General features: G+C 40.0%; 1 protein-coding gene and 1 long non-coding RNA gene across 5 annotated transcripts in view; one reads left to right on the top strand and one right to left on the bottom strand.

The window, feature by feature from the left end:
* prrc2b (proline-rich coiled-coil 2B) overlaps positions 1-19707 on the bottom strand; it is a 40455-nt gene extending 20748 nt beyond the window's left edge. For 3 of the 4 annotated variants that reach the window (XM_026255455.1, XM_026255446.1, XM_026255448.1), the window contains exons 1-12: positions 19523-19707; positions 8025-8203; positions 6067-6244; positions 3598-3700; positions 3435-3498; positions 3206-3349; positions 1564-1850; positions 1356-1483; positions 1111-1274; positions 946-1033; positions 702-855; positions 102-429 (exon numbers count right to left, since the gene is read on the bottom strand). In XM_026255455.1, the coding sequence (XP_026111240.1) occupies positions 102-429; positions 702-855; positions 946-1033; positions 1111-1274; positions 1356-1483; positions 1564-1850; positions 3206-3349; positions 3435-3498; positions 3598-3700; positions 6067-6244; positions 8025-8139 (1753 nt within the window). In that variant the 5' untranslated portion in view covers positions 8140-8203; positions 19523-19707. The remainder of the gene's footprint in view (positions 1-101; positions 430-701; positions 856-945; positions 1034-1110; positions 1275-1355; positions 1484-1563; positions 1851-3205; positions 3350-3434; positions 3499-3597; positions 3701-6066; positions 6245-8024; positions 8204-19522) is intronic. The other variant, XM_026255447.1, reaches the window with a different exon arrangement.
* LOC113086595 (uncharacterized) lies at positions 15861-18217 on the top strand. The gene is made up of 3 exons (XR_003284933.1): positions 15861-16242; positions 16974-16976; positions 17867-18217. It is a non-coding gene; the product is annotated as an uncharacterized LOC113086595 (long non-coding RNA).
* Positions 19708-25748: the final 6041 nt, after the last annotated feature.

Here is a 25748-nt window from a genome sequence, read left to right as displayed (position 1 = left end):
AAGAGCAGCATCATAAGAGATGAGATCTCCTTTAAATCCAAATTACAAGGGAAGCTAAAACTTCAATTTTTAAACCAACTAGTATAAATGATCTAGGATACCTTTAGCGTTGTACTGCCAGCCCTCCTGGGGGTGCTTGGATGACGTCCGGCCTGGAGACTGAGTCAGCTCCTTGCTGTCTGCTTCTCTCAGCATTTCTCCAGAGCGTGCAGCTTTCTCAGTTTTGCCAAATTTTTCATCCAGTTTTTTTAGTTTTTCTGCACAGGCAGCCAGTCTCTCCTCTCGCGCTCTCCTCTCCTCCTCCTCACGCCGTCTGCGCGCTCTCTCCACAGCAGAGAGATCGGCCGAGACAAACTTCCCACGAGGAGGCGCCTGCCGCTGGGGCTCCTCCTGCTCCTCTGCAGACTCACCGTTTCCACTATTCTTCTGCTGGGGTTGCAAATCACAAACAACAGAGAGAAGAAATCTCTTAGATGACTGATGGTAGCACCTTAAAGGTGGTATTAAAAAGACCAATAAAAATAAAAACTATTAATAAAACTATAATAGAACTCCCAACACAACTGAAGAATAAATGTACACCGCTCTACTTATATTTATGGTTTGTATGCAATCCTACACTTGTTCTTAATGCTTAAATACAAATACCAAGAGAAAATCTTGGGGGGAAAACAAAATTGCAGAAGGCCATTGACTGCTACCTGAGATTCAGTAGAGGAGAATTGTCCATTGGGCTTCCTGGAGGTTCGGAGCTCTGGCTGGCGTGAGTATGACTCCTCCTCTGCATCCTGTGGGAACGGGCCGTCAACAGAGCTCTGAGATAAATGCTGGTCGTGATGGTTATCCCAGTCATCCCTGCAAAACACAAGCACCAGAACGTGCTTCAATCTCAACACAAGCCACTTTCACAGCAAACGCACCGCATTAAAACAAAGAAACACCCACCAGATTCTGTTCTTCTCACAGGGGGAATGATCTTCCTCATCATCACTGAATTTGAGCTTCTCGCTATAATCCACCTCCTCATGGAGACCTGAAGAACAGACAGTGGTCACAATGAGCATCGAGGAAAATCAGCATCTGCCCTTCATAAAGAAAGCGAGCACTCACCTGCCCAGCCGTCTTCACAGTCATTGTCCAGTTCATCGAGGTCCTTCAGGTCCTCAGGGTTGATTATGGCAGGACGGGGAGCTCGATCTCCTGGGCGGCGGATGGGGCGAGCTGAGGGGCGTGGGGGGACACGGGGGACACGTGTCTCTCTTCTTATATCACCACTGCAAAATGAAAAACAGTGATTTATAGAAGAGGACAGCGAACTGTTCTCACTGTACATGAGTGATTAGAATAACACCTACTTGACGGGTTCTGGCGCAGGGAATGCTGGTCTAAGAGTCAACCTGGATTCAAAGCGCACAGGAGCAACCACAGTGGTCGGGCCGTGATCCGAGGAGCACGGGGCATCACGAGTCTCTTTAGGGCACATCTGACAAACAAAGAGCCAGTAAGAACTTTTCAAAGAAACCACAACACACTGGATCAGTGACATGATGGCAAGAGACTCACAAACGCAGGCAGCATGTCGTGGTAGGTGGTGGTGGTGTGGTGCTGGTACTGGAGGGCTGATGGGGCGGCTCTGCGCTGCACAGGTGGAGCAGGCCGCTGCGATGGCTCCTTCACATCAGTGGACTGAGCAGCAGCAGTGGAGGAGGAGGAGGAGGAGGGAGGAGGAGGAGGAGTGGTGGTCTCAGCTGGACCGCTGCTCTTGGTGTCCGTGTCTGTGCAGGGTGGAGTGGCAGACAGCACTGGGGGTTGCAGGTTCCTCCCACCACCCTCCCTCCAGCTTGACACATCTGACAACACACAACATCAACACATCACACTGAGACTTTGGGATTAACGATTCACTCAACTCACGATGCGATAAGATTCACAATTCGGACTTCAGGGTACAATTTTCTTATGGTTATTATTTGTATTTATTTTCGTACAAATTAGAATTTTTATATATATATATATATATATATATATATATATATATATATATATATATATATATATATATATATATATATATATATATATATATATATATATATATATATATATATATATTTAATAATTATATTTAATAAAACTATAATTAAAAAGGAAGTAAACACTGTATCAAACAGGGCACTCAGTATTCTGGGAAGTTTGTGTGCATTGGGAATCAAATAAAGCCAGGGTAACACTCATTTTACATACGGCGCACAATGAAAATGACAGTGGGCAAATGAGTAAAGCACAGCATAATTTGAAATCACGAGTGCATGTGTGCAATAAAAGAAATATAAACTGAAATTGCAAACACACTGAATTCGGAGCACAATATGCTAATATTTCTAGTCTTAAGCAAGAGTTGAGAAGGAACTTGTTGCGTGCGTCTGGATTTCTCCGCACAAATCACTAAAACATCAAATGAAAATGCTCTTTCTGCCAAATATTCCAATCAGCAATTGTTTCAATTTAAAAAAAACTATTCAACATGCCAAGACTTCTTGATCTGTTAAGTTGCATTTCTGTTAAGATTTTATTTGGGGTTTTTTTTCTTCCATATGTCATATGCAGCACATTCCTACTGGCTTTGTTTTGTGACCCTGTTTTCATGCCTGTCTAGGAAAAGTTTAAAAGTTAAGCGATCATTTCATTTTATAGATGCACTATAAAAACACGTCCTAATAATACTGAACACTAAAATAGAAAAGATCAAATATATCAGAGAATATAATAAAGTATTACTTCTGTTGCATTACATTTTATGAAATAAGTTCTGAAAATTCAATACGTCAATATGTAATAAATGCAATAAAGCCTCATTCTCTATTCTCCTTTTTTTTATACATCATGACAGTGTGTGTTGAATAAGAAAGGACACTAGTACAAGTGGTCTACAGATCACCACATCAGGACAGATCTGACCAGCTACACCAAAATGGAAAGAATAAAGCCCATCTAAACAATTATGTTATATCTGCTTACATGATGCAAACACACAAAAACAAATCACAGAAGCCTGACTTTTCCCATCATCAAACCTGACAGCGCTGATTATAAATAATTGTTGCTGGCTTGTGCACAGTGAGTTATGTCGAGACAGGAATACAGTTGTGGTTCCTTTCTACTGAAGGTTAAAAGCTCAATGTTTTATAGTGCATATAGGACTCACTCTGTGGGCGGAGGCTTGGTCCGGGCCCATACGACGGATCGAAGACGCTTCTTTCCTTGCCAACCTTGTCCTGTTCGCCTTCTGCTTTCAGCGTCGGAAATTCCTCGTGAGAGAAGGGCTGCAGTCGGCTTGAGACCTTTAAACCTGGACAACAAAGCCAAACAAACGTAAAACATGACATCACAACTAACACATCTGATCGTTTTGATTAGAACAAATTGATGATTACCATCTTGATCTACTGCCTTTCCATTGAGCTGTGCCCATTGCTTTGGTCCACCTGTACTTGTGCTCTAGAGGGACAAACACATTCAACAGTCACTACGATACACTCATCATCCCGACATCAATACAGGGTGAGCACTACGAAGAGATGAATGTGCCGTCTGTACCTCGTGGCTGGTTATTGGCATGGGCTTCTGAAGATTGGAGACAGATTTCTGTAAAGCCAGCGGTGGCTGCGACTCCGGCAGCTGTGCTGATGAAGCAACGGAACTACAGGAAAAAACAGACTATTCAGACAGTGATGCCAGCTTGAATCCAGAAAAAGAGCTGGGTATTTTGAGAACAAAGTAAATTCGAGCAAGTTTCACAGGACTTCATACATGACTCAGTTTCAGCACGCTGATAGATCACACCATCGCTCTCTGAGAAAACATTCACCTGACTGCAAATCTAAGGTTTTGAGTATGATGACAATCCTTATTTCAGCTGTATGAACTGACCTTCAACATGCAACACATTAAACAGCACCAGAAGTGTCTCTGTCAGCAGCACATGAGTCTGTTGGAGCATCTTTAAACTAGACCTTAACTACAACTCTAGAAAGTTGCATTCTATCACAAAAAACAGAGACCACTGTTATTAAAAGTATGGTGTTACGGTTTAACTGGTTACCGTGTGATCTGGTGACGAACACGCGTTAGGGGCATTTACATATCGCGCCTAAAAACACGTGTAAAATGCTAGTCGCGCCGCATTCTCCTTCTTTCCAAAGTGCTCAGGCAGTTGCGCCCCTGGGGTGTCTGCCGTTGCTTAGCAACTAGGGATGCACCGATTGACCGGCCATAACTCGGAACTGGCCGGTTTTTGCTTAAAATACGCGATCGGCAATCGGCCGAGCTTACTGTTACCGTAACTGTAAGCTGCGCGAGCTTACTGTTACCGGTCCGAGCCCTGAACACGAGTAGACCGTGAAGAGATGTTCAGATCAACTTCTCACGTGTTGGATGATAAACGAAACGGACTAAACTGTGACAAAACTGATTTATTTTTATTTTTTTATTTTATTTTTATTAGAACTTGCACACACGTTTGAAAAGCCAGAAATAAACGTCAGTTCTGCATTAGGATGATTATTTTTTTATGACTTAATTTATTTTAAAAATCACTTGCTGTATTACACAGAAAAAAAGTGTTTCATTCATCCAATTAAAACATTTTATATATATATATATATATATATATATATATATATATTTTTTTTTTTTTTTTACTTGAGACAATAAGTTATTTATTTTTCACTGGCTCAAGTAAAAAATATAGATGTGAATCATTACCCTAATTTTTTTTATTTTTATTGGATGAATTAAACACTTTGCATCTTTGTTTTATTCGCACCAACATAATTTCATTTTAACATTTTGGAAAATGTATTTATATAGCATACTTTTATTTAGTCTCACTGGTAAAGAATTTATTTAATTTAAAACCAAATTTAAAAACTAAAAATGGTTATTGTTTTCAATAGCCAAATGCAAGTTTGGCCTATTAAATACCAAATATCTTGTTTATGCACACTTTCCTTCTTTCTTTTTTTTTTTTTAAATCGGAAAATTGGAATCGGCCAGTTTGCTTGTAAAAAATCTGTATCGGAATCGGCCATGAAAAATCATGATCGGTGCATCCCTATTAGCAACCATGACGTGCTCTCTTCAAAATGGCAATCCATATACAGCTATGATCAGCTGTTCCCTCATCTTAGCTGAGCTTTCAACATTGTAACAGTAAAGGATTAAGCTGATTGGTAAGTTCTTGTCACATGACCCGCGGTGCGCTTGCGGCATTCTGAAAAGTTCCGGTGTTTTTAACTCGATGCGGTGCGAACGTGCCTGTTTTTGCTTCCATTATGAGTGCGCATACCGCACGCCTACATTGGAAATAACAAACTTGTGAATATTTGAACGGCCCCTTAAAAGACAGCGCGCCGCGAGACAACGGTCACAAACCCGAATCAGCTCCAAATCTCTGGAAACCATGCTAAACCATAGCAGAACCCTGACTACATGTTATGGTTTATGATGCTAAAGAACATTTCATGATGTCTCAGACAACTGTAAATTTGTGGCTACTGTGGTTTAATTATAAACGCTATCGTAAACTCATATTTACCATAGTAAAATAATTTTCTTTGCCTCTTAATTTTTGTATACTGTAAAAACTTAAAATAAATAAAGGTTGAAATATTATATTAGAAGTTGTACTTATATTGTTTTGTAAAGTTATCCAAAGGATTCATTAGCTAATCAAAAAAAGAACATTAGATTAATTATTTATTGTAATAAAAATAATAAATTAGTGGACAGAAAAAATAATCGTTAGTTGCAGCTCTATATCAAATTGCACAAATTTGTTGAAAAATGAACCTTGCAACACGGCCTTTAAATATTCATCTGTACTTCACATTACGGCTTCAGAACACTTGGAATATGGTACACGAATATAGCTACAGACACACCAGCTGTACAAACACACAAAACACTCTATAGCTCATGATCTGTCCTTCAATTCACTTCACACACAGATGTTTTAGTGAGTGTGATGGACAGCAGTGCGGATGGCAAAGTAGCGTTGGCTCTGACCTCTTTGGATCGGGTTGATCCTGCTTGTTTGCCCATCCTGTACCGTCTTTGGGCACGATAATCACGTTGGGATCGTTTCCTTTACTCTCAGACTTCAGACTCGGCAGGTGAGCGGGAGGGGGCATGCGCCGGGCAGCGGCCACTTTGCCAAGACTCTGTAAGCCATGTCGTGCAACAACTGCAGGACATGAAGAGGGAGAGAGAGAGGGTGTTAAGTGACATATAAAGGGAAAACATCAGAAACCTACTAGGTCAATGGTTTTCTTTTTTTCTTTTCTGGATATCACTTAAAGTAAAAAAAAAAAAAAAAATGTATCAACTGACCTTAAACCTTCAACAATTTATTTATGTATTAATTTAAACAATAACAGTGCCCTATATAATTTAGTTTTTTAGTGACTGTGTTATAAGATAAATTTTTCAGTTTTATGATTTAATATACATTTACCCTCAAAGGCCGATATAGCCACCCGCAGCTAAAAATAACTGTTGTTTTTTAATGTTTAATAACTTTAGCACGGCTAATCCAATCAGAATGCTTTAAAAAGTGATGTAAAGCAGAGATTGCTCAGAGATATTTATCTCATTTGGATATTCAGAGGCGCCGTAGTGCACGTGATCACGTCATCACATTTTGACAACATTGATTCGTCAGAAGAAACCAACGCTTTCGTTCCTCTTAGCCAAACAGAAATGATTGTTGAGGCATAGTCCCACCCCCGAGCCCAGATTGGTTCAAACTGTACCTTATTCCACCAATAAGTAGTCATTTGAACTACTACTTAACATATTGCTTTCGAAATATGAACGAACACAAAGTGTAGTCTGTCGCAAGTGCATGGATACAAACACATTTGCATGAGAAAACTCTCTGAAAAAGCACAAAAAAACACGACAGAGAACTTTGACATAAAACAAATCAAAACCAAGGATGAAACAGTGGTCCATATCTGATAAAGCACTGGAATTTATCTCTTGGGTCGCAAGGTGATGTCCCGGTAAAATAATTGTGATTTTGACACATATTAGAGCCATCGGATCTCTCATTTATGTTATGTCTAGTATAATTAAATAATTATACAAAATATATATTTCAAAAAGTTAGTTTGCAATGTTTTTCTGTTGCACTGAGTATTTCTCACTCATTTTGTGTAGTTTGTGAATCATTTGCACTGTTTTTGCACTGCATTGTTGAAGACCATTTGTGCAATTGTTTTACTATAGCCTATGCTGCATAGTTTGGGTTTATAGTTCATACTCAGATTGAAGATATATTTCTCAGAAGAAAAAAAAAAAAAACTTGTTTTGTTTGGCTTAGTTATCAAATGACACTTTCCATTTTCTTTACTCATTAAAATGTTTTTGGACACATCTATATTGTTAGTTAATGAAACAGGCCTGTTTTTTTTTTTTACTTAAAAGTGCAGATAACAATATTATAATAAATGGCTATAATTTGCTTGGGGAATGGTATATCTAAACAAAATTTTATTTGGAAGTGTAAAACACCCAGAGACAACTTTCTAAAGAAAAATATCCAAACTTTAGGAGTTTCTGTTTGAGTACACAGTAAAAAACACCTAACTGTTGCTTGGATTTTTCTTACAATTCTGTAATTTCATTCATTCTTTGAGAAAACGAAAGTAAAATTGAAACTTTGAATTAGTTAAACTAAGTCCTCCTGTTTATAATGATATATGGCACTGGATGCTGACTGCTAGAATAGGTCTGAAAAACAAAGAATAGTGCAGGTGTGTCAGGCGCCCCAAAAATGTTCTAGGTCTTTAAGGGTTAATCATCAAAACAATGGGTAATTAATGCAATGTAAATCATTTTTAGCAAACAACATGATGCACACATTTTCATTTCATTTCAGATTTACACAGCAGTCCTTCTACATCAATTACATAAACATATGAATAGGGATGTGAATTGATGAATGAGTGCTTTAGTCTCACCTGTGGTTTTCTGAGTTTCTATTGACTTTCCTTTGTACTTGTCAAATAGGCTGAGTGATGAATACTTGCTTTTCCCATCCTTGGACTTGGTTATTTGCCCCAAACGATCTGACATTGCGATGTAATGTCATCGAGTATGGAAATTTTTCTTTGCACCTCTTCCTCAGTACCGTCTGCTTCTGCGAAGAAACACACACAAGGGCATAACAGTTAGCAGAAGAACCTACGTCCCTCCAACACATCCTCTGAACTGTGACGAACAATCATTTTACATCCAGACACAAAGGGATGCGGCTCAGACACATTTAAAATCTGGTCAACAACTTGGACAAAATGGCTCAGACCAACCTCACTTAGCAAAAAAAGCCACATAGGGATCATCCAGACAGTCTTAGACTGGAGATGAAGGTGAAAGGTGAAATCAAAATTGATGTGGCTATGCAATATCGCGTTCATAATCGCAGATGAATCGCATTCAGTTAAGAATGCAACACTGCATAGCTTGTCTGCGAACTATGGTTCTGTGTAGTAACTATAGAATTACATGTAAATCAGGAACCAGAAATAGTTCACCCCAAAAATGTGCTAAAACATGCTCACCCTCAGGCCAGTCAATATGTAGAGAAGTTTGTTTCTTCATCAGATTTGGAGAAATATCACACTTCACTGCATTTTATCACTTGCTCACCAGTGAATCCTCTGCAGTGAACGGGTGCCGTCAGAATGAGTCCAAACAGCTGTTAAACCATTACAATAATCCACCAGTAGTCCACACCACTCCAGTTCCATCGATGAACACATTGTGAAGCCAAAAGCTGCGTGTTTGTCAGAAACAAATTCAATAAGATGTTTTTAGCCCTATTTGCACGGGATTAGTATTACCTGGTGACCTCCAGTCATTTGTAATAATTATGGAGGTTGTCTGTGATCTTAATCCCGTGCGAATTGGCCATGTCTTTAATTTGTAAAGTAAAAATTCCCTTGCAAAAGACCAACCATATTTCACCGAACACCGAGGTGCTGTGATAATATTAGCCCCGTGCAAATCGGCATCTCTGTGATTTGGCGAGGTAGTATATATCATTTTTCGAGGTTTTTGTTACCTGTGCGCCTTTTTATCCATCTTTCACGAACAATAGAGCTGCGTTGTAGTGTTTGATAGTACTTTGGGTGCTGTCATATTGCTACACCATGCAATTTGCAGAAAGAGAAAGCTGAAAAGGTTTTGAGGGTAAATGTGTCACAAATAAATCAAGCATAAAGCTTGAGATATGATTTTAACCTGGTGGAACGTAAATTACATAGCACAAGTAACTATATTAATTTATTTTCTTTTTTTTATCCATTTGGACCATAGAACAGGAGTCTCGAAGCTGTGACATACAGGTATCCGCTAGATAAATCAGTAAATTAGAGTAAGATCACAGGCTTATCCCGTGTGAATGCACAACAAAAAAATCCGATTGGGGGGGGGGGGGGTATAGTAATTTCAAATTTACACAAGGTCCCAAGATTATACTAATCCTACGCGCATAAATCTTTCGACCGCAAATGAACGCTTCTGATGCCAAAATACTAGTCCGCAATCCATAATAATACTTTATGCACGGTCAAATTTAATCTCCTGTTGTCCTCTCACATCAAAATCTACCCATATATTTGTTTAAAGCTGTTTTGGCTTCTAAACTGTGATTGATCTGTGCAGATTTCTCTCCTGATTCAGACCAGATGACTTGTTCATTGAAGCAGGGCCTGAATTTCGTTTTTTAAACTGGGGGGGAATTCCCCCCTTACATGGGTCACATGGGGGGGATCTAAAGATTATGGGGGGGAGAATAACTTTTGATGCATCGGTCTAATTTAATCATGTTAATTTATTAATATCTAAAGATTTGTATGCATGAATTGTGCATTTCCAGTTCTCAAATCAGTTAACAAAACAAAACAAAAAAACTTTATACAAAATACATCATGCTCTTCAAATTGACATTAAGACCTCTGTTTAAACTATGCCTATGCTATATATTAATGTCTATTTCAGTTCATGTGTTTCAGTTCAGTTCAATTCTTTGCTTTTTTTTACTTTTGATATTGATATCGTAAATTGATATTAAGAACTCAGTTTAAACTATAAGTATTTATGTCTTTCATACATTTCAGTTCTATTTCAGTCATTTTTTTCCATTTCTTTGTTTTATGTGACTTATTCTAAGTTTCTCATCTGTCTCCTCATCTTCATTTCTTTCCATTTGATGATGGCTCTGTTGAAGTCAAACTGCTCAAGGGAAGGTCCAAGCTCTGAAATGATCATTAGATTTGTGAGACTTGTATTATTCAGCAGGGCCGTGCACAGACCTTTTGAGGGGCATGTGCTGAAACTGAAAAAGGGCACCCCCCTCCCTTTTTTATATCAATTATATATATTCTCTTTTTTAGCTATTCTGTTTGGTTTTATAAGCTTATTTGTATTATTTGGTTAACATGATTATGAATGACATTGAAGAGGGGAAGGTGAGCAATGAGTCAAGTATTTTTGACAAACTTTTTTTAAATATAATTTAAGCAATTATGTCCAACTCAATTCCAGATTATAAGAAACTATAGCCATACCGTTACTATAACATATCCAACATGTATCCGCCTACCTGGCAAAAATTTGATACTGTGGTGGACCAGGGATGTTGGTCTCTTGAAGGTCTCTTATTCACTACACTTTCCTTAAAATAAGCCAGCAATGAAAAAAATAAAAATAATAAAAATAGTGTGAAAAGTACAGTTGCAGTGAAAAGCATTTCTGAAGCATCATGTGACACTAAAGAGTACTGAACTGGAGTAATGATGCTGAAAATTCAGCTTTGATCACAAAAATAAATTACATTTTTAAATATATTCAAATAGAATACAGTTATTTTTAAAAAAATTGTAAAAAATATTACACAATATTACTGTTTTTGCTGTATTTTGGATCAAATAAATGAAGCCTTGGAATGAATCATGAATCACATTCTGCATGATAAAATATAAAGATTTCAGTGATCTTCTGTAATTTTATTTTAGTTACTACTACATTACTGTAGGGCTGGGCCGATAAACGATATCACATCGAATCGCGATAAAATTTTAATCGATAACGATGATAAGCTCCGGACATTTTCTCTCGATATGGATTGATCCAAGAACCAATCACACAGCAGAAATATGCGACAGCGGCAGCGTGCGTGCACGTCAGTACACAGTCCTACCGCACTTTGCAAGCGAACTCGAAACGACGACAAAAGACCCCAAAAATGAGTGGAAGTAGCGACGAAAGTGAAACTAACCTCGGGTTATCATCAACAAATGACGAAATTGTCGACAAAAAGGGTAGCACGAATTCCGTAATATGGAAGTGGTTTGGTTATCTAAAAAGTGACGAAGCGCAGATTAAAACGATCTGTAAAATATGTCGTCAGTTTGTAAAAACCAAGACTGGCAACACAACCAACCTATTCCATCACCTAAAAAAGTATCACCCAAACGACCACGCCGAGAGCATGAAAATGCGGGCCGATGCTACTCCGTCATCAAGCAGGGCTAGCAGTGGGGCTGTACCGAAGCAAAAATCGATCGTGTCGTCTTTCGTGGCTATTACCCCCTATGAGAAGAGTTCCAAAAGGAGCAAGGACATAACCAGGGCCGTTTCTTACTTTTTAGCAAAAGAAATGATGCCCCTAAGCACAGTGGAACAAGACGGGTTTAGGAAATTAGTTAAAGTGCTTGACTCACGTTACGAACTCCCTGGCAGAAAATACTTTTCCAAAACCGCACTGCCTCAGCTATATGAAGAGTGCCGCGAAAAGCTGGAAAATAATCTAAGGAACGTGAAATATTTTGCCACTACCTCCGACCTATGGTCGAGCAGAACATCCGAGCCATATATGAGCCTCACCATTCATTACATTGACGAGGAGTGGTGTCTGCAATCAAGATGCTTGCAAACTGCATATTTTCCGGAGGACCATACTGCGGAAATACTTTCTGCGGGTCTGGAGGATGCACTCGCATCTTGGGGCCTTAGCGAGGACCGCCAGGTGTGCATCACAACAGACAACGGCGCAAACATCGTCAAGGCTGTCTCGCTTAAAAACTGGACTCGTCTGCAATGTTTTGGTCACCGGCTACATCTAGCCATTGGTAAGTTAACCATCTAAAAAATTTAAAGTTTTCAGTGCTAAACAGCATATGAGGATTTATAAAATATCCTAATTGATTTCACAGCATTTAAAGCTATATCACGTTTGACTGCATAATTTAGAATATGCTGTCGTATTCACACTGTCCTAACACACCAACTTGCGTGTGGTTGTGTGCTGTAAAGGCAGTGATAAATAAATTAATGGTCGTGTACCCTTGCTTTACGCTATTTGATAAATATGCATAGGCTATATATTAAGTATGTTAAATGCCGTTAATGTTTTAAAATGTAAGTAATTCATCTATTCCACAATAATAATGTGATAATTTCTCATAATTAATTCCGTTTTGATTCAGTTACATTTCTGTTGACATTAAAGTTGTCATGGCATGCTTAAGCTGTTATGTTAGTTTATTGTTGCAGTAACTAGCCTTTATTTAACTCAGATTTGTAGGATAAAAGACAGCCCTAGTGTGTAAGGTCTAAATGTAGTTTCTCGCTGATTGAAAATCTCATAACATTGTAATTTATCATCACAAAATAATTTATCATCACAAAATAATTTTTATCATCACAAATAAGTAATTTTTACAATTGTCTTTGCCTTTTAAAGATTCTAAACATGTACCTATACTGTTTTCTTCATCATCAGAGGGGAGTATGAGAGACCATAGAATCCAAAGAGCCATGGGTGTGTGCAAAAAAGTGGTCAGTGCTTTTTCCTTCTCTTGGAAAAAGAAACGAGAACTAGCGGTCACTCAAGAGGAGCTCAAGCTGCCAAGGCACAAGTTGATCACAGAATCACCCACCAGGTGGGGGTCCCGCCATGCCATGATAGCACGAGTGCTAGAGCAAGAGAAGGCCATTGCAAAAGTTTTATCAGCTGATAAAAAAACAAGGCACTTGGCTCCCTCATGGCAGGACATCGATGTTCTGGAGTCTGTGTGTAAGGCTCTAAACCCACTTGCTGATTTCACTGATGCCCTTTCTGGTGAAAAATATGTGAGTGTGTCGTACCTGAAACCTGTACTGCATCTTTTCAGTGAGGAGGTCTTGAAACCTGTAGCTGATGACTCGGAGCTCACCAAGACCATCAAGGCTTTTGTCCTCACCTATCTGAATGAGAAATATGACAACGCTGCCACTGATGATCTTCTGAGCATAGCATCCCTTGTTGATCCTCGTTTTAAGACACGCTACATCAAAGATGACAAGGTTGAGGCTGTGAAATCCAGAGCTGTAGCTCAGATGCTGGATGAATGTCAGAGCACATCGCAAGCTGCTCCTGCAGTCCCATCCATTTCACTGGGAGGAGGCAAAGGTGACGGTGCTGCTGCTACACCAGCCAAAATGCAGAAGATGACACTGGGCAGCTTTTTCAAGAAGTCCTACACCAAGTCTACTGCAACATCTGATCTCACAGAACAGCAGGCTATTGAAGCTGAACTAAATGGCTACCTGCAAGCTCCTGATGCAGACAGCGAGACCAACCCCCTGGAATGGTGGAAGATCAATTCAGCAATATACCCCAGAATGAGCCTCCTGGCAAAACGTTACCTGTGTATTCCTGCCACCAGCTCACCCTCAGAGCGTGCTTTTAGCACAGGTGGTAATATAGTGTCCTGCCACAGGGCAGCTTTAAAGCCAGACACTGTGGACAGACTAGTGTTTCTGGCAAAAAACCTGTAAAAGTTTACAAATTGTGTGCACTAGCTAAAAGTTGAATATTTTTGTTTACATTTTGCAAATTTAATCTACCTCTTAAAGCCAGACACAGTGGACAGACTAGTGTTTCTGGCAAAAAACCTGTAAAAGTTTTACAAATTGTGTGCCTAGCTAGTTGTTGTATATTTTTCATGTTTACGTTTTGCACATTTAAAATACCTCTTAAATCCAGACACTTTTTACAGACCAGTCTTCCTGGCAAAAAAAGAAAAAAAATACAACTGAAAGTTTTACAAATTGTGTGCACTTGCTAGAAGTTGTATATTTTTATGTTTATATTTTGCACATTTTATGTACCTCTTAACGCCAGACACTGTTTACAGTTAGTCTTCTGGTGGGAAAAAAACTGTAATGTTTACAAATTATGTTTACAATAGTATTATGTTTACTTTTTGGAAATGTGTAATTTTTTTTTTTTAATAAACTATACTTTTAAAGTGTAATTTAATGAACCCTCTCATTTTTGTGGCTTCAGTCATTCAGGCATACTATTTTTAAGCTGGAAGCATTAACAATTTGTATCGAATATCGAAAATCGTTATCGTTCAATATGGATATTTTATTTCGAGATCACATTTTTGCCATATTGCCCAGCCCTACATTACTGTAGTAAAACCATGTTTTACTACATTTTATACATGTGAGGACGAGCGGAGAGTATACCATAACATGATTAGCCTAAATGTTAATAAATTAATTGTATCAGCAAACATAAATCAAAGAAGGAATTTCTTAGAAATATGTTATCTAGGTGACGAGGATCACTCGTTGCTTTGTGTAAGTTCCAGTACGAAACAGCGCGGGGGCGCACCTGTTATGATTTTCCGATGGTAAAAACAAATTATATGTTGTTGTATTACTTATCAATATACAGTTTTTGACCAGCGAATGTGTGCAAATGTGATTTTTTTTTGTCCGTCATTAAAACGGCGACGTCGCCTGCCGCTGCCGGCATCACATTACATTTTCATCTACAGGTTACAAAATAGTTTTTTTAGCTATATAGACGGAGCGCTCAGTTTTTCCTGTGGTAAAATGCATTTGGCCAAAATCGCATTTTATAAAAGATGAAATGCTACTGTATGCACAGGCTATTTAAGTGTTGGCTATGTATTGGCTATGACTAGATGGCAAATGTTAGCCCTCTCTCTCAGGCTACTTCCCACCATAGACAGTAAAAGAATGTTTACCCACATGTATCAGTCAGTCAGTCAGACATCAAATAAATAAAATATGAGCCTTTATAGACATTGTGTTTAGTAGTACTTATTCAAACAACAAGATATTTATTTACCCTTCGCAAAACTTTGTTCAGCTCAGTTGTTGTCTACTGTACTGCGTGTTGAATCAATGAATATAGAGGGGGCGGAGTTATCAGCTTAATGACAGCTTGAGGAACGAATAAGATTTACACAAGCTCGTTTTAAGAACTTTCATTTGCTAAATATTTGTAAAACAGACAGACAGACGTAAAGGGTGACCAATAGCGTTGATAAAAATAAATAAATAAATAAAAATAAAAAATAAACACCAAAAAAAGGGCACTTCGGAGTCTAAGGGCAAAAAGGGCATGTGTTCTGCACAGGTTGAGCCCTACCTGTGCACGTGCCTGTTATTCAGTGAATTTCTGAATTTAGTTTTGATCCTGTTTTGTGTGCTGAATCCACGTTCACACGACACACTCGCTACTGGTATGACCATGGCTGTCTGAATGAGTTTCTCCATTTCAGTGAAAACTTTTTTCTTTGGATCGTGATCTGCATCATCCGAACTTGTCTTTCGCTTCAGCCAACGGTCCATATTTAAACTACTACGCTAACCAAACAATTAATTGTCTGTGGCCGTGTTTGTGCGCGCGGGAAATATGCTGCGCATAATGAATAGAAAACAAGGGGAAACGCGCAGTCACATGATCAAACAAGTGGAAAGCTCGCGCCGCAGTCTCATTTCCACAAGCGCTTGCACTCTCGTGGCGTCTGTCGTTGCCATGCAACCAACTGCGCTCTCCATGATGACAAGAAGGATCAGCAAAATATTAATTGATTTCTAGCCCTTGCGTTAACTTTATTACTAGATATATTTATGGAGATGAAAAATAATAAAGGCGCCCTGTACAGCTATGATCAGCTGTTCGGCCGAGCATTCAATGTTGTGACGCTGTAAGCTGATCAGTTGGTTCGTTGCTGCCGCGCTCTATCACTCGCACACCATAAAGAGCAAAATGTTTTTTAATGTTTCAGTTTCGTTATTACAACGACAATTTGGAAGCGGATAATTTCTTCACAAACAGCTCATTTTGACTCAAAATGTTAGAATGCTGTACCTACACTCAGGGGCGCTGCTGAGGATTTTGGGCCCCATGAAAAGAATCTTGACAGGGCCCCCAACACAGCTGAGAGTTTTTTCATATTAATTTACATAAAATCATGCTCTTTTATGGTATTTTGACTATCATTCTCATATATTTAAGTCAATCAGACAATTGAACTCCATCCCATGTCCATCCACACCTGTAATTTGTCCTCTGTAATACTGCACTACTTCAGTACTGTATAATGTATATACTGTGCATAGCTGTACATGTGTAAAATAGTGTATTCACCACTGATCTATATATATAGATCAGTGGTGTTCACATATATTTATATTTGTATGAATATTTGTACTGTACACTGGCAATGACAATAAAGTTAATCTAATCTAACCTAATATTTTTAACATGACAGTTGAAATGTAACGGAAACACTGAAGTGCGTTTGAGAAAATTGAGTTCCCTTATCATGCACTTTTAACGTTCCAACAGCCACCAGCATTCATTTTAACCGCAACATTTAAACTTATGGTAATTATCTTTAACACTAGAATGAACATGGCATCATTTTGACCGTTTTGAAATTTGCATAGTCAGTAACTTTGTCTAAATAAATCACAAAGCCTTGCTGCTCCCTGACTTTTCCTAAAACTACACGAATTTTCATTAAAACTTGTTTAAATACTTATTGTGTGAATAAAAACAGAAATATAATAATTTCTATCTATAACGTCCACAGGCAGTGATTTTGCGCTGTTTAAATTGAGTTTTGCCGACGGTCTGGATCAGATAATGTGAAAGTATTATGTGAAGATGGTTGGCAGAGATGAATCATGCTGTATTTGACAATATAGGGGACAGTGTAGTAATACAACTCCACATCATCTTCAAGAGAGGCACTGAAACCTCACAAACAGCTGATAGTTCGAGTTCATGAAGTTACTGCTTGCAAGACAGGTGCAACAGCGTGGACCGCAGCAGGGTGCTGAAAGTGGGCGCCACCTCGTACAAAGATGCCGACACCGGTTGCATGTGAGGCAAAGCTGTGCACCCTCTGCACCCTGCTCTATCGAAACGTGCCAACTTATCGAAAAATGCTACAGTAGAGACCTAGGGCCTCGTGTACAAAGCGTGCGTACGCACAGAAAAGTGCCGTAGACTACGATCATTGTCACGGGCGGTCCACTAACAATTTAGGCCTACTTACAAACCCACTTTTTTTCTTGTGAAATGTTGGGTAACATACTGTCGACCCTTTGCCTCTTTCAGTTCTCTTATTTTTTTTCTCTTTCCGTTTTTGACTTCCAGATTTTTCAGGCATTTTCACATCCTCTGTCAAGTTGAATCTGCCGGCGCTATTGTGTTGCCTTGGTTACTGGATACAATTTGGGCGGACTAAACCATTTTATGATAATCGAGAGGGGGAGAGGGGCCCACGGACGTTTGTGTTTCCTAAACAAATACATTTTTTTGACACCAGGAAACCGCAAATAGAATAATTGAAAGTTAATAATTTTTACTATCAAATATTTTTTTTTAGCACTACAATTTTATTGGGGGCTTCTCTGGGCCCCCTCTTAGTCATGGGCCCCGAGAATCGTCATCGTTTACCCCCCCTTTACAGCGCCCCAGCCTACACTTGATAGTGTGAATAAGATCAGCGCAACGCAGACCGCTGCATTGACAGCGTGAAACATGATCTGTCTACAGCAGCCAGGGCTCCGCCGTTTACTGTCTATGAGCTCAGCGCTGAGACAGAAAATGCCGGTCCAGCGCTGATTGAGGAATTAAATTCGAAAATAAAAGACAATTTGACTAGACAATTTGACATATTTTTTCTCGCATCTGTGAATTTATTTTTTAATCAATTGCTCTGAGATGAAGCAAATATATTTGTGCGGGAATTTCTCGCACTATAAAAGCTAACCTTGCGGGAATGGTTTAAATTATGCGCAATCCCCGCATTCCCGCACCGAAATTCAAGCCCTGTTGAAGGAAGCATTATTACAGATTACAGATTTGTATTTTAGCTGGAAGCAGCCGTTTGAAGTTGAAAATGTCTTGACGGATTAGTTTTTTTGTTTTGTTTTTACAAACATGCAGTATTTTTACTTCACAAGATGTTAATTGATGGACTGAACTGGTTTGGATTATTGCGATGTTTTCAATGAGCTGTTTGGACTCTCATTCTGACGGCACCCATTCAATGCAGAGGATCCATTGGTGAGCAAATTATGTAAAATAACATTTCTCCAAATCTGATGAAGAAACAAACCCATTTTTATATTGGATGGCCTAAGGGTGAAGAAATTTTCTGCAGATTTAATTTTGGGGCCAACTATACCTTTAATAAAATAGCGTCTTTAACAAGATACATTTTGTTTATTAAAAAAATGCATAATCACATGATATTAACACTGAACTAAATCCTATCCCTTTACTATGCTCCTGTTGTTAATATTACTGAGTACTTGTTTGAAAATTTTTAATAAAAACACCTTAAAATGATCCTTTACATTTCCACAGTGATGCACTGCTCACACACTTATGAAGAACCATCATCAGAGCCAAGCTGAGAAATACTCACACATTAACAATTAGATCTTAAACCTGATTATTAGAACATGAATGTGATTTAATAGAGCAACATAATATGAAACATACTGATGCCAGGCCAAATGAAACTCTCAAATCTGTCAACGATACCTGGTTAAAGCGAGTCTGTAATATAGAAGTTGTTTTTACTGAGAGTAAAAACGTAATATTTCTAACATTAAATAACTTAATTAAAAAACGAACTCTGGGCTAATATAGTCTGTGAGCGTACAGTTAGCATGAAATGTAAACAGAAGCTCTTCAGCCTGATTATTGAAGAAACCGATCATTTCATACACATGAAATCAACACCATCACACACTAGAGGCTATAAATATGAGCATGACCGCTGAATAATATCCAAATATAATATATTGTACGACATTTTCACAGATATTTATCTGGGTGCTTTAACGATGCTACTCGACATTAGCCTCGAGCCGCTTCTGCTGTATAAACTCCACAAGAACCGAGAAACGAGCTTCAAACCCCAGAAGTGCGGGTGTTTAATTAACCTCGGTCGGTATAATGAGTAAATCAATGCGTTAATGAGGGGTTTGTGTGGACTTGTTGATGTGTGAGGTGATTAAAAATGGCTGCTGCCCAGAACAAAGCGACACAAACACTGAGACATCCTGCGACAAACCGGCCCCAAACCCGCGCACAGCCGCACACCGCGCGCTAATAACTCACCGATTGAACGTTTGACTGTTGCTTTAGATCACATATATCTGTATATTTCCACCGGATAGAGAAACTAGGCAGGATGGATGGAGATTTCTCTCTGTTTTTCTTTTTCGCTTGTTGTCAGTTTCCCGGCCTGAGAAAGAAGCTGCTGCTGCTGCTGCTGCTGCCGCCCAGAGCGGATATGACGTCACTGGCGTGCCACAGCGCCACCTGCAGGTCCACAGAACGAATGATGGACAGAGTTGCACAGATTCAGCTGCGGAATAATTGTAACAAAGAGGGATCATACAAACTGCATGTTTTGTTGTTGTTTTAGTACTTCTCCGAATAAGCTATTTTACTTTGCAGATGTTTACATAGGCTATAGTCCTCATGACAAAAAAATCAATACATGACACAGTTTACAAATGCTTGATTCTTATGATCATTTTCTGTTTTTGTTTTATCCTAATTGTTCATTATGCCCTTATTTGTCATTTTTCCAGCATCTTCTGCCATCTTTGCGCACTGAGGATGACTGATGGACTCCACCACAAATATTATATGAAAACATCTGCTGATGCTCAAGAAGGAAACACAACATATTAAGAGCCAGGGGTGTAAACTTCTTGAACTGGGTGATCAGGGTAAATTATATTTGTTTTGTCTTCTGGGAAACATGTAAGTATTCTGTGTAGCTTGTTAAGGGCAGTACTAAAAGAGATCTTTAAAGAAAACTTACATATCTTCATTTAGGGGGAGACAACTGGTTGTGACCATTTTAGTTTGAGCCTCAGTAACTCAGTGGCTGTTTGTGCTAGATATCTCAAATTTTGATACATGACAGCCACATATCTCTACTATAATTAGAGCTCACTTGGATGTGTACTGTGCAATCACAGACTTTGTCAGTTAATGTCAAATACAAAGACTTCTGTTGTTACAATCTTCCCTACTATGGGTGAGTCATAACACTAGCTGGGTATCGATGTAACAATGAGAGGTAATTTGCTGAAATAACACCCACACTATTCATTTGTTGCATAAACATTATTAAAGAACAAAGAAAAAACTGTTTTGACCTAGAAAAAAAAAACATTGCATCTATTAGAACTTTAGAAATTGCCGCATGTTTGTGTGAGTGTGTATGTAAGTGTACACACTTACACCACAAAGAGCCCATCTGAGGAGGGAGGGAGGGGGCTCTGGAGGAGGAACCGGAGCAAATGCGGGACAAGGAACCGGTGGAGAAGATGGATTTAGAGACCAAGGTGGAGCTGACATTGGGAGGAGCCATAGAGTAGCCAGGAGCAGGAGGAGCCAGGTGGAGATTCAGAGAACAGTCAAGACTGAGGCCCATGGTGGAGTCGAGGGAGGGATGAGCCATGGTGGAGAAGGTCTTGATGACACCATGGGGAGGAGTGATGGAGATGGAACCGCTGGATGTGGAGACCCATGACGAGCTGAGCAGATGGAGAGCCAGGGTGACACCAGAGGTCTGAAGGGCCAAGGTGGAGCTGACAGCTCATGAGAACGAGGTGGAGACAGGGACCCAGAAGACCACGGCAGAGCTGGAGTGACTGAGTACAGTGGTGGAGGTGGAGGGAAGGAGCCAGAGGAATGGAGGGACAAGGCAAAGCTGGAGGAGTGGAATCCTGCAGCGGATGAAGGTCGACGAGTGACCGAGGGAGCTGGGTGGAGACGAGGGAGCAAGGAGCCAAGGCGGAGCCGATGGGTCGGAGGACCGAGGTGGAGTCTGGAACTTGAAGGCTAGAGGCAGAGACAGGGGATCCTCACACCTAGGCAGAGCTGGAGACTGAAAGGCCCAAGGCCAATATCTACAGATTTGCTCACACTCACAGTCACATGCAATTTTTCATGTGAGCTCAAAAAGAAGATGGGCGCGTATGATATTGATGATGTTACCACAGCTTTTTTCTGAGCTGTCAAATTTGCAGTGTTACATCTTACTCCATGTTATTACACTACCCGCACTCCCACTGTTTTTTTTTTTTTAATTCTTAAACACAAATATTGCATTTAGAATTTTTTGAAGCATCGAAAATACATTTCGGTACAAAAATAGCAAAAACTATGACTTTATTCAGCATTGTCTTCTCTTCCGTGTCTCTTGTGAGAGAATTCAAAACACTGCAGTTTAGTGGTATCCGGTTCGCGAATAAATCACTCGATGTAACCGGACCTTCTTGAACCAGTTCACCAAATCGAAACTGAATGGTTTAAAATGGCTCGTGTCTCCAATAAGCATTAATCCACAAATGACTTAAGCTGTTAACTTTTTTAATGTGGCTGACACTCCCTCTGAGTTAAAATAAACCAATATCCCGGAGTAATTCATTTACTCAAACAGTAGACTGACTGTACTGAACAATGTCCAGAAATGTAATAAAAACATCGAAGTAGTCCATGTGACATCAGAGGGTCAGTTAGAATTTGGTGAAGCATCGGAAAAACATTTTGGTCCAAAAATAATAAAACTATGACTTTATTCAGCATTGTCTTCTCTTCCGGGTCTGTTGTGAGCGCATTCACAACACTGTTGTGTAGTGATATCCGGTTCGCGAACGAATCATTTGATTTAACCGGTTCTTTTTATTGAACCAGTTGAACCAGTTCACCAAATCGAACTGTGAAGAGTTCTCTCTTCACCGCAGTTCAGTCAGTGTACTGTTTGAGTAAATGAATTACTCCGTGATATTGATTTATTTTAACTCGGAAGGAGTGTCAGCCACGTTAAATAAGTTAACCGCTTAAGTAATTTGTGGATTAATGCTTATTGGAGACGTGAACAGTTTCAATCGATTCAGTTTCGATTTGGTGAACTGTTTCAAGAAGAACCAGTTAAATCAAATGATTCGTTCACGAACCGGATATCACTACACTGTAGTGGTGTGAACATGTTCACAACCAGTGTTGGGTATAGTTACTTTGGAAAGTAGTTAGTTAGGTTACAACGTTACCATCAATTAAAAGTAATCAGTTATGATACGGCGTTACCTATTCATAAAAGTAACGCATTAGAGTACTCATGCGTTACCAAAAATTAAAAGCCGTTTGCAGCGGCTCACACACGACACACGACAGACATAGCCCCTGGCCCCTTTAAATGCACCTAGAAGTCGTGACCCCCGACAATGAATAACGTCAGTCATCCGACTAAATTAACACTGCAGAATAACAATAACAGGATAGACAGTCAGCAATCGGCTATTCCACATGGCGTTTTATTTATTTATCACAGAACATATTATTAATCAAAATTCGCCCCTAACGTTACCCAGCCCGGGTAGCCTAGGCTACTGTATATTATGAGCACCACAAGATAACTCCTGATTTTTCTTTAACTTTAAATAATGCAGTTATCAAAGTACAAGTATGCTTACTTGTAAACACAACCTTAAACAGGCTTGCAGATTTAAATCCATTTAGAAATGATGAACAACCAGCCAGCCAATGATCTAACAGAAATTAACAGCTGACTGTCAAACAAAAATGATAACAAACCGAATTAAATCCTTCACTGCCACACAGGCAAATGACAAATCGCTTAATAGCCGAACTAATTATTATTAAAGTGTCACTCACAGTCACAAGCCTAAATTCGCTTTAACACAGTCCTCTTACATTTACTCTTCAAAGTAGTGATTAAAACGTAGCGTTAAATTTGAGGTAGAATTTTTGGCGGTCGACAGAAGCTTTTCACCAAAGCAGAGTGTGCATTTTACCGTTATGTTCTTTTCTTTTTCGTTGACAAATTGAAAATAATGTGCGTACTTCCATAAACCAAACGCTGTCCTCTCTGCTATCTTGCCGGGAGTTCAAAAAAAAAAAAAACCCACACACACAGGGTCAGGCGCAGGGTACAGACGCATCACAGCCATTGACTTTACGATCACAGAGCTTCGGCTCCGCTGATACATCCGCAGGTGGCACAGTAGACCTAGGACTACTGTCTGACAAAAAGCAGGCTGCAGTCGGGATTTTCCTTTCCTTAAAATAACGGATTACTTTTTTTTTTAAAATAACGAAGTTACTGATTACTTACGCACGGAACTAACGCGTTAAGTTACAAATTTCAGGAAAAAAGTAATTAGAGTACTCTAACGCGTTACTTTGTAACGTGTTACCCACAACACTGTTCACAACAGACCTGGAAGAGAAGACAATGCTGAATAAAGTCGTAATTTTTGTTATTTTTGGACCAAAATGTATTTTCGATGCTTCAAAAAATTCTAACTGATCCTCTGGTGTCACATGAACTACTTTGATGAGTGTTTTTATTACCTTCCTGGACATGACAGTATACCATATATATATATTCAATGGAGGGACAGAAAGCTCGGACTCTGACTAAATCTAAAATATCTTAATCTGTGTTCTGAAGATGAACGGAGGTCTTACAGGTTTGGAATGACACAAGAGTCATTAATGACATCATTTTCATATTTGGGTAAACTAACCCTTTAAGTCCACGAGACCAAAAGTCCACATGAAGTGTGCCATTTGGGACAGGGCCATGGATCCCTGGGACTGAGGCAGGATTTGCGAAGCAGGGAGCCGGGACAGAACAGGCTGAGCAGGGGGAACTGAGGACCCCCACAGCAGAGTAGACAAGTCCGAAGGTCCCGACGGCTAAGCAGAAAACCACTAGAGCCAGACAGAAGACCACCACGGCAAAGCAGAAGACCACCACAGGGGAACAGACAGAGCAGAAGACCACCACAGTGGAGCAGAAGACCACCACGCTGGAGCAGACGGAGCAGAAGACCACCACTGAGGAGCAGACAGAGAAGAAGTCCACCACGAAGGAGCAGACAAAGCAGAAGACCCCCACGGCAAAGCAGATGGAGCTGAAGACCTCCATGGCCGAGCAGAAGACCACCACAGTAGAATAGATGAAGCAGAAGACTACCACAGAGGAGCAGAAGACCACCATGGCAGAGCAGACAAGACAGATGTCCACAAAAGCGGGACTGAAAACAACCATACGGCCTGAAGGATCGAGGTAGGGAACACAAAGTTCATGAATAGTTTCCCTGTTGACAAATGAGTGGGCGGATATTTCATAAACGGGTCCAATTACTGAAACACGATTGACAGGGTCATTGACTGTAACTGGGCTGACAGACGGTTCCAAATCAGGATCATTGATTGAAACTTGACATACAGTTCATACTTAAATGCATTGGCTGGAACAGGACTGGCAAATAGCTCAAAATCACCTCAGGAGGTTCTGCAGCATGAGTCGCCACTTCTGGAGGACCTGGAGTGGGGACGGCAATCGCTGGGGGTTCTGCAGCCTCAGCCTTCACCTCTGGAGGATCTGAAGTAGGCACAGTTATCTCTGGAGGTTCTGTAGCATCAGCAATCACCTCTAGAGATCCTTCCATGGACGTTGCTGGGTCTGGCAATCCCCCACATGGGAAATGCTGCAAACAGGGGAATCAGTTCAAGAATTGGAGGGCACAAGTTTGGGGATACCAGCTGTGAGTACACATACACCAGCAGTGGATCCCTCACACTGGATACCAGACTGGGATATCGAAGGACTGACCTTAAGGATCTGGGGGCAACAGTCAGGATGTGAGAAGACTCTTGATGATCAGCTGTGACGTGACGTGTCTCTGGACGAACAGCTTAGATGTGACTTGACTCATGAAAATCAGACTTGATAAAACCCATGACGATCAACTGAGACTTGCTCATGAAGATCAGTTACTATTTCAGCTGTGACTTGAATCATGACAAACAGTTGTGACTTGACTCATGAAGATCAGTTGTGACTTGACTTGCCTCATGATGATCAACTGTGAATTGACTATTACTGTCAGGGTTCTGTCACTTCAGTCTAGTGGTTTTCATGTTTTGTGACAGAGCCCTGATACTCTCCTCCTGTCATTGTTTTCATGTGAGTGCGCGGCTTTGAGACCGCTCGAGCTGTGCGCTCTTGTCTGCGTGTCCTGTTTCATGTTGGAGCGTGGTGTTCGGATCCCGGCACTCATGTCTTGCTGAGTTTCGGTTTCGTGTCGGGGACCGAACACTCGCGCTCCATGTTCTGTTTTATTGTGGCATTGTTGCACACAGCTCGAGTTATCGGCTGTGTGCTTGTTATATTTTGTCTTGTGCTGTCGCACGCAGCTTAGTTTTTACTGGCTGCGTGCTGTCTTGTGTGAACACGCGGGTTATGAGCTTGCTCATTAGCTGCGTGTTTGTGTGAACGCGCGGTGTATGA

Source organism: Carassius auratus, chromosome 5, assembly GCF_003368295.1.
Source record: "Carassius auratus strain Wakin chromosome 5, ASM336829v1, whole genome shotgun sequence".
Taxonomy (NCBI): domain Eukaryota; kingdom Metazoa; phylum Chordata; class Actinopteri; order Cypriniformes; family Cyprinidae; genus Carassius; species Carassius auratus.
The sequence above is the reverse complement of the archived record's forward strand: the minus strand, read 5'-3'. Positions and strand labels throughout refer to the sequence as shown.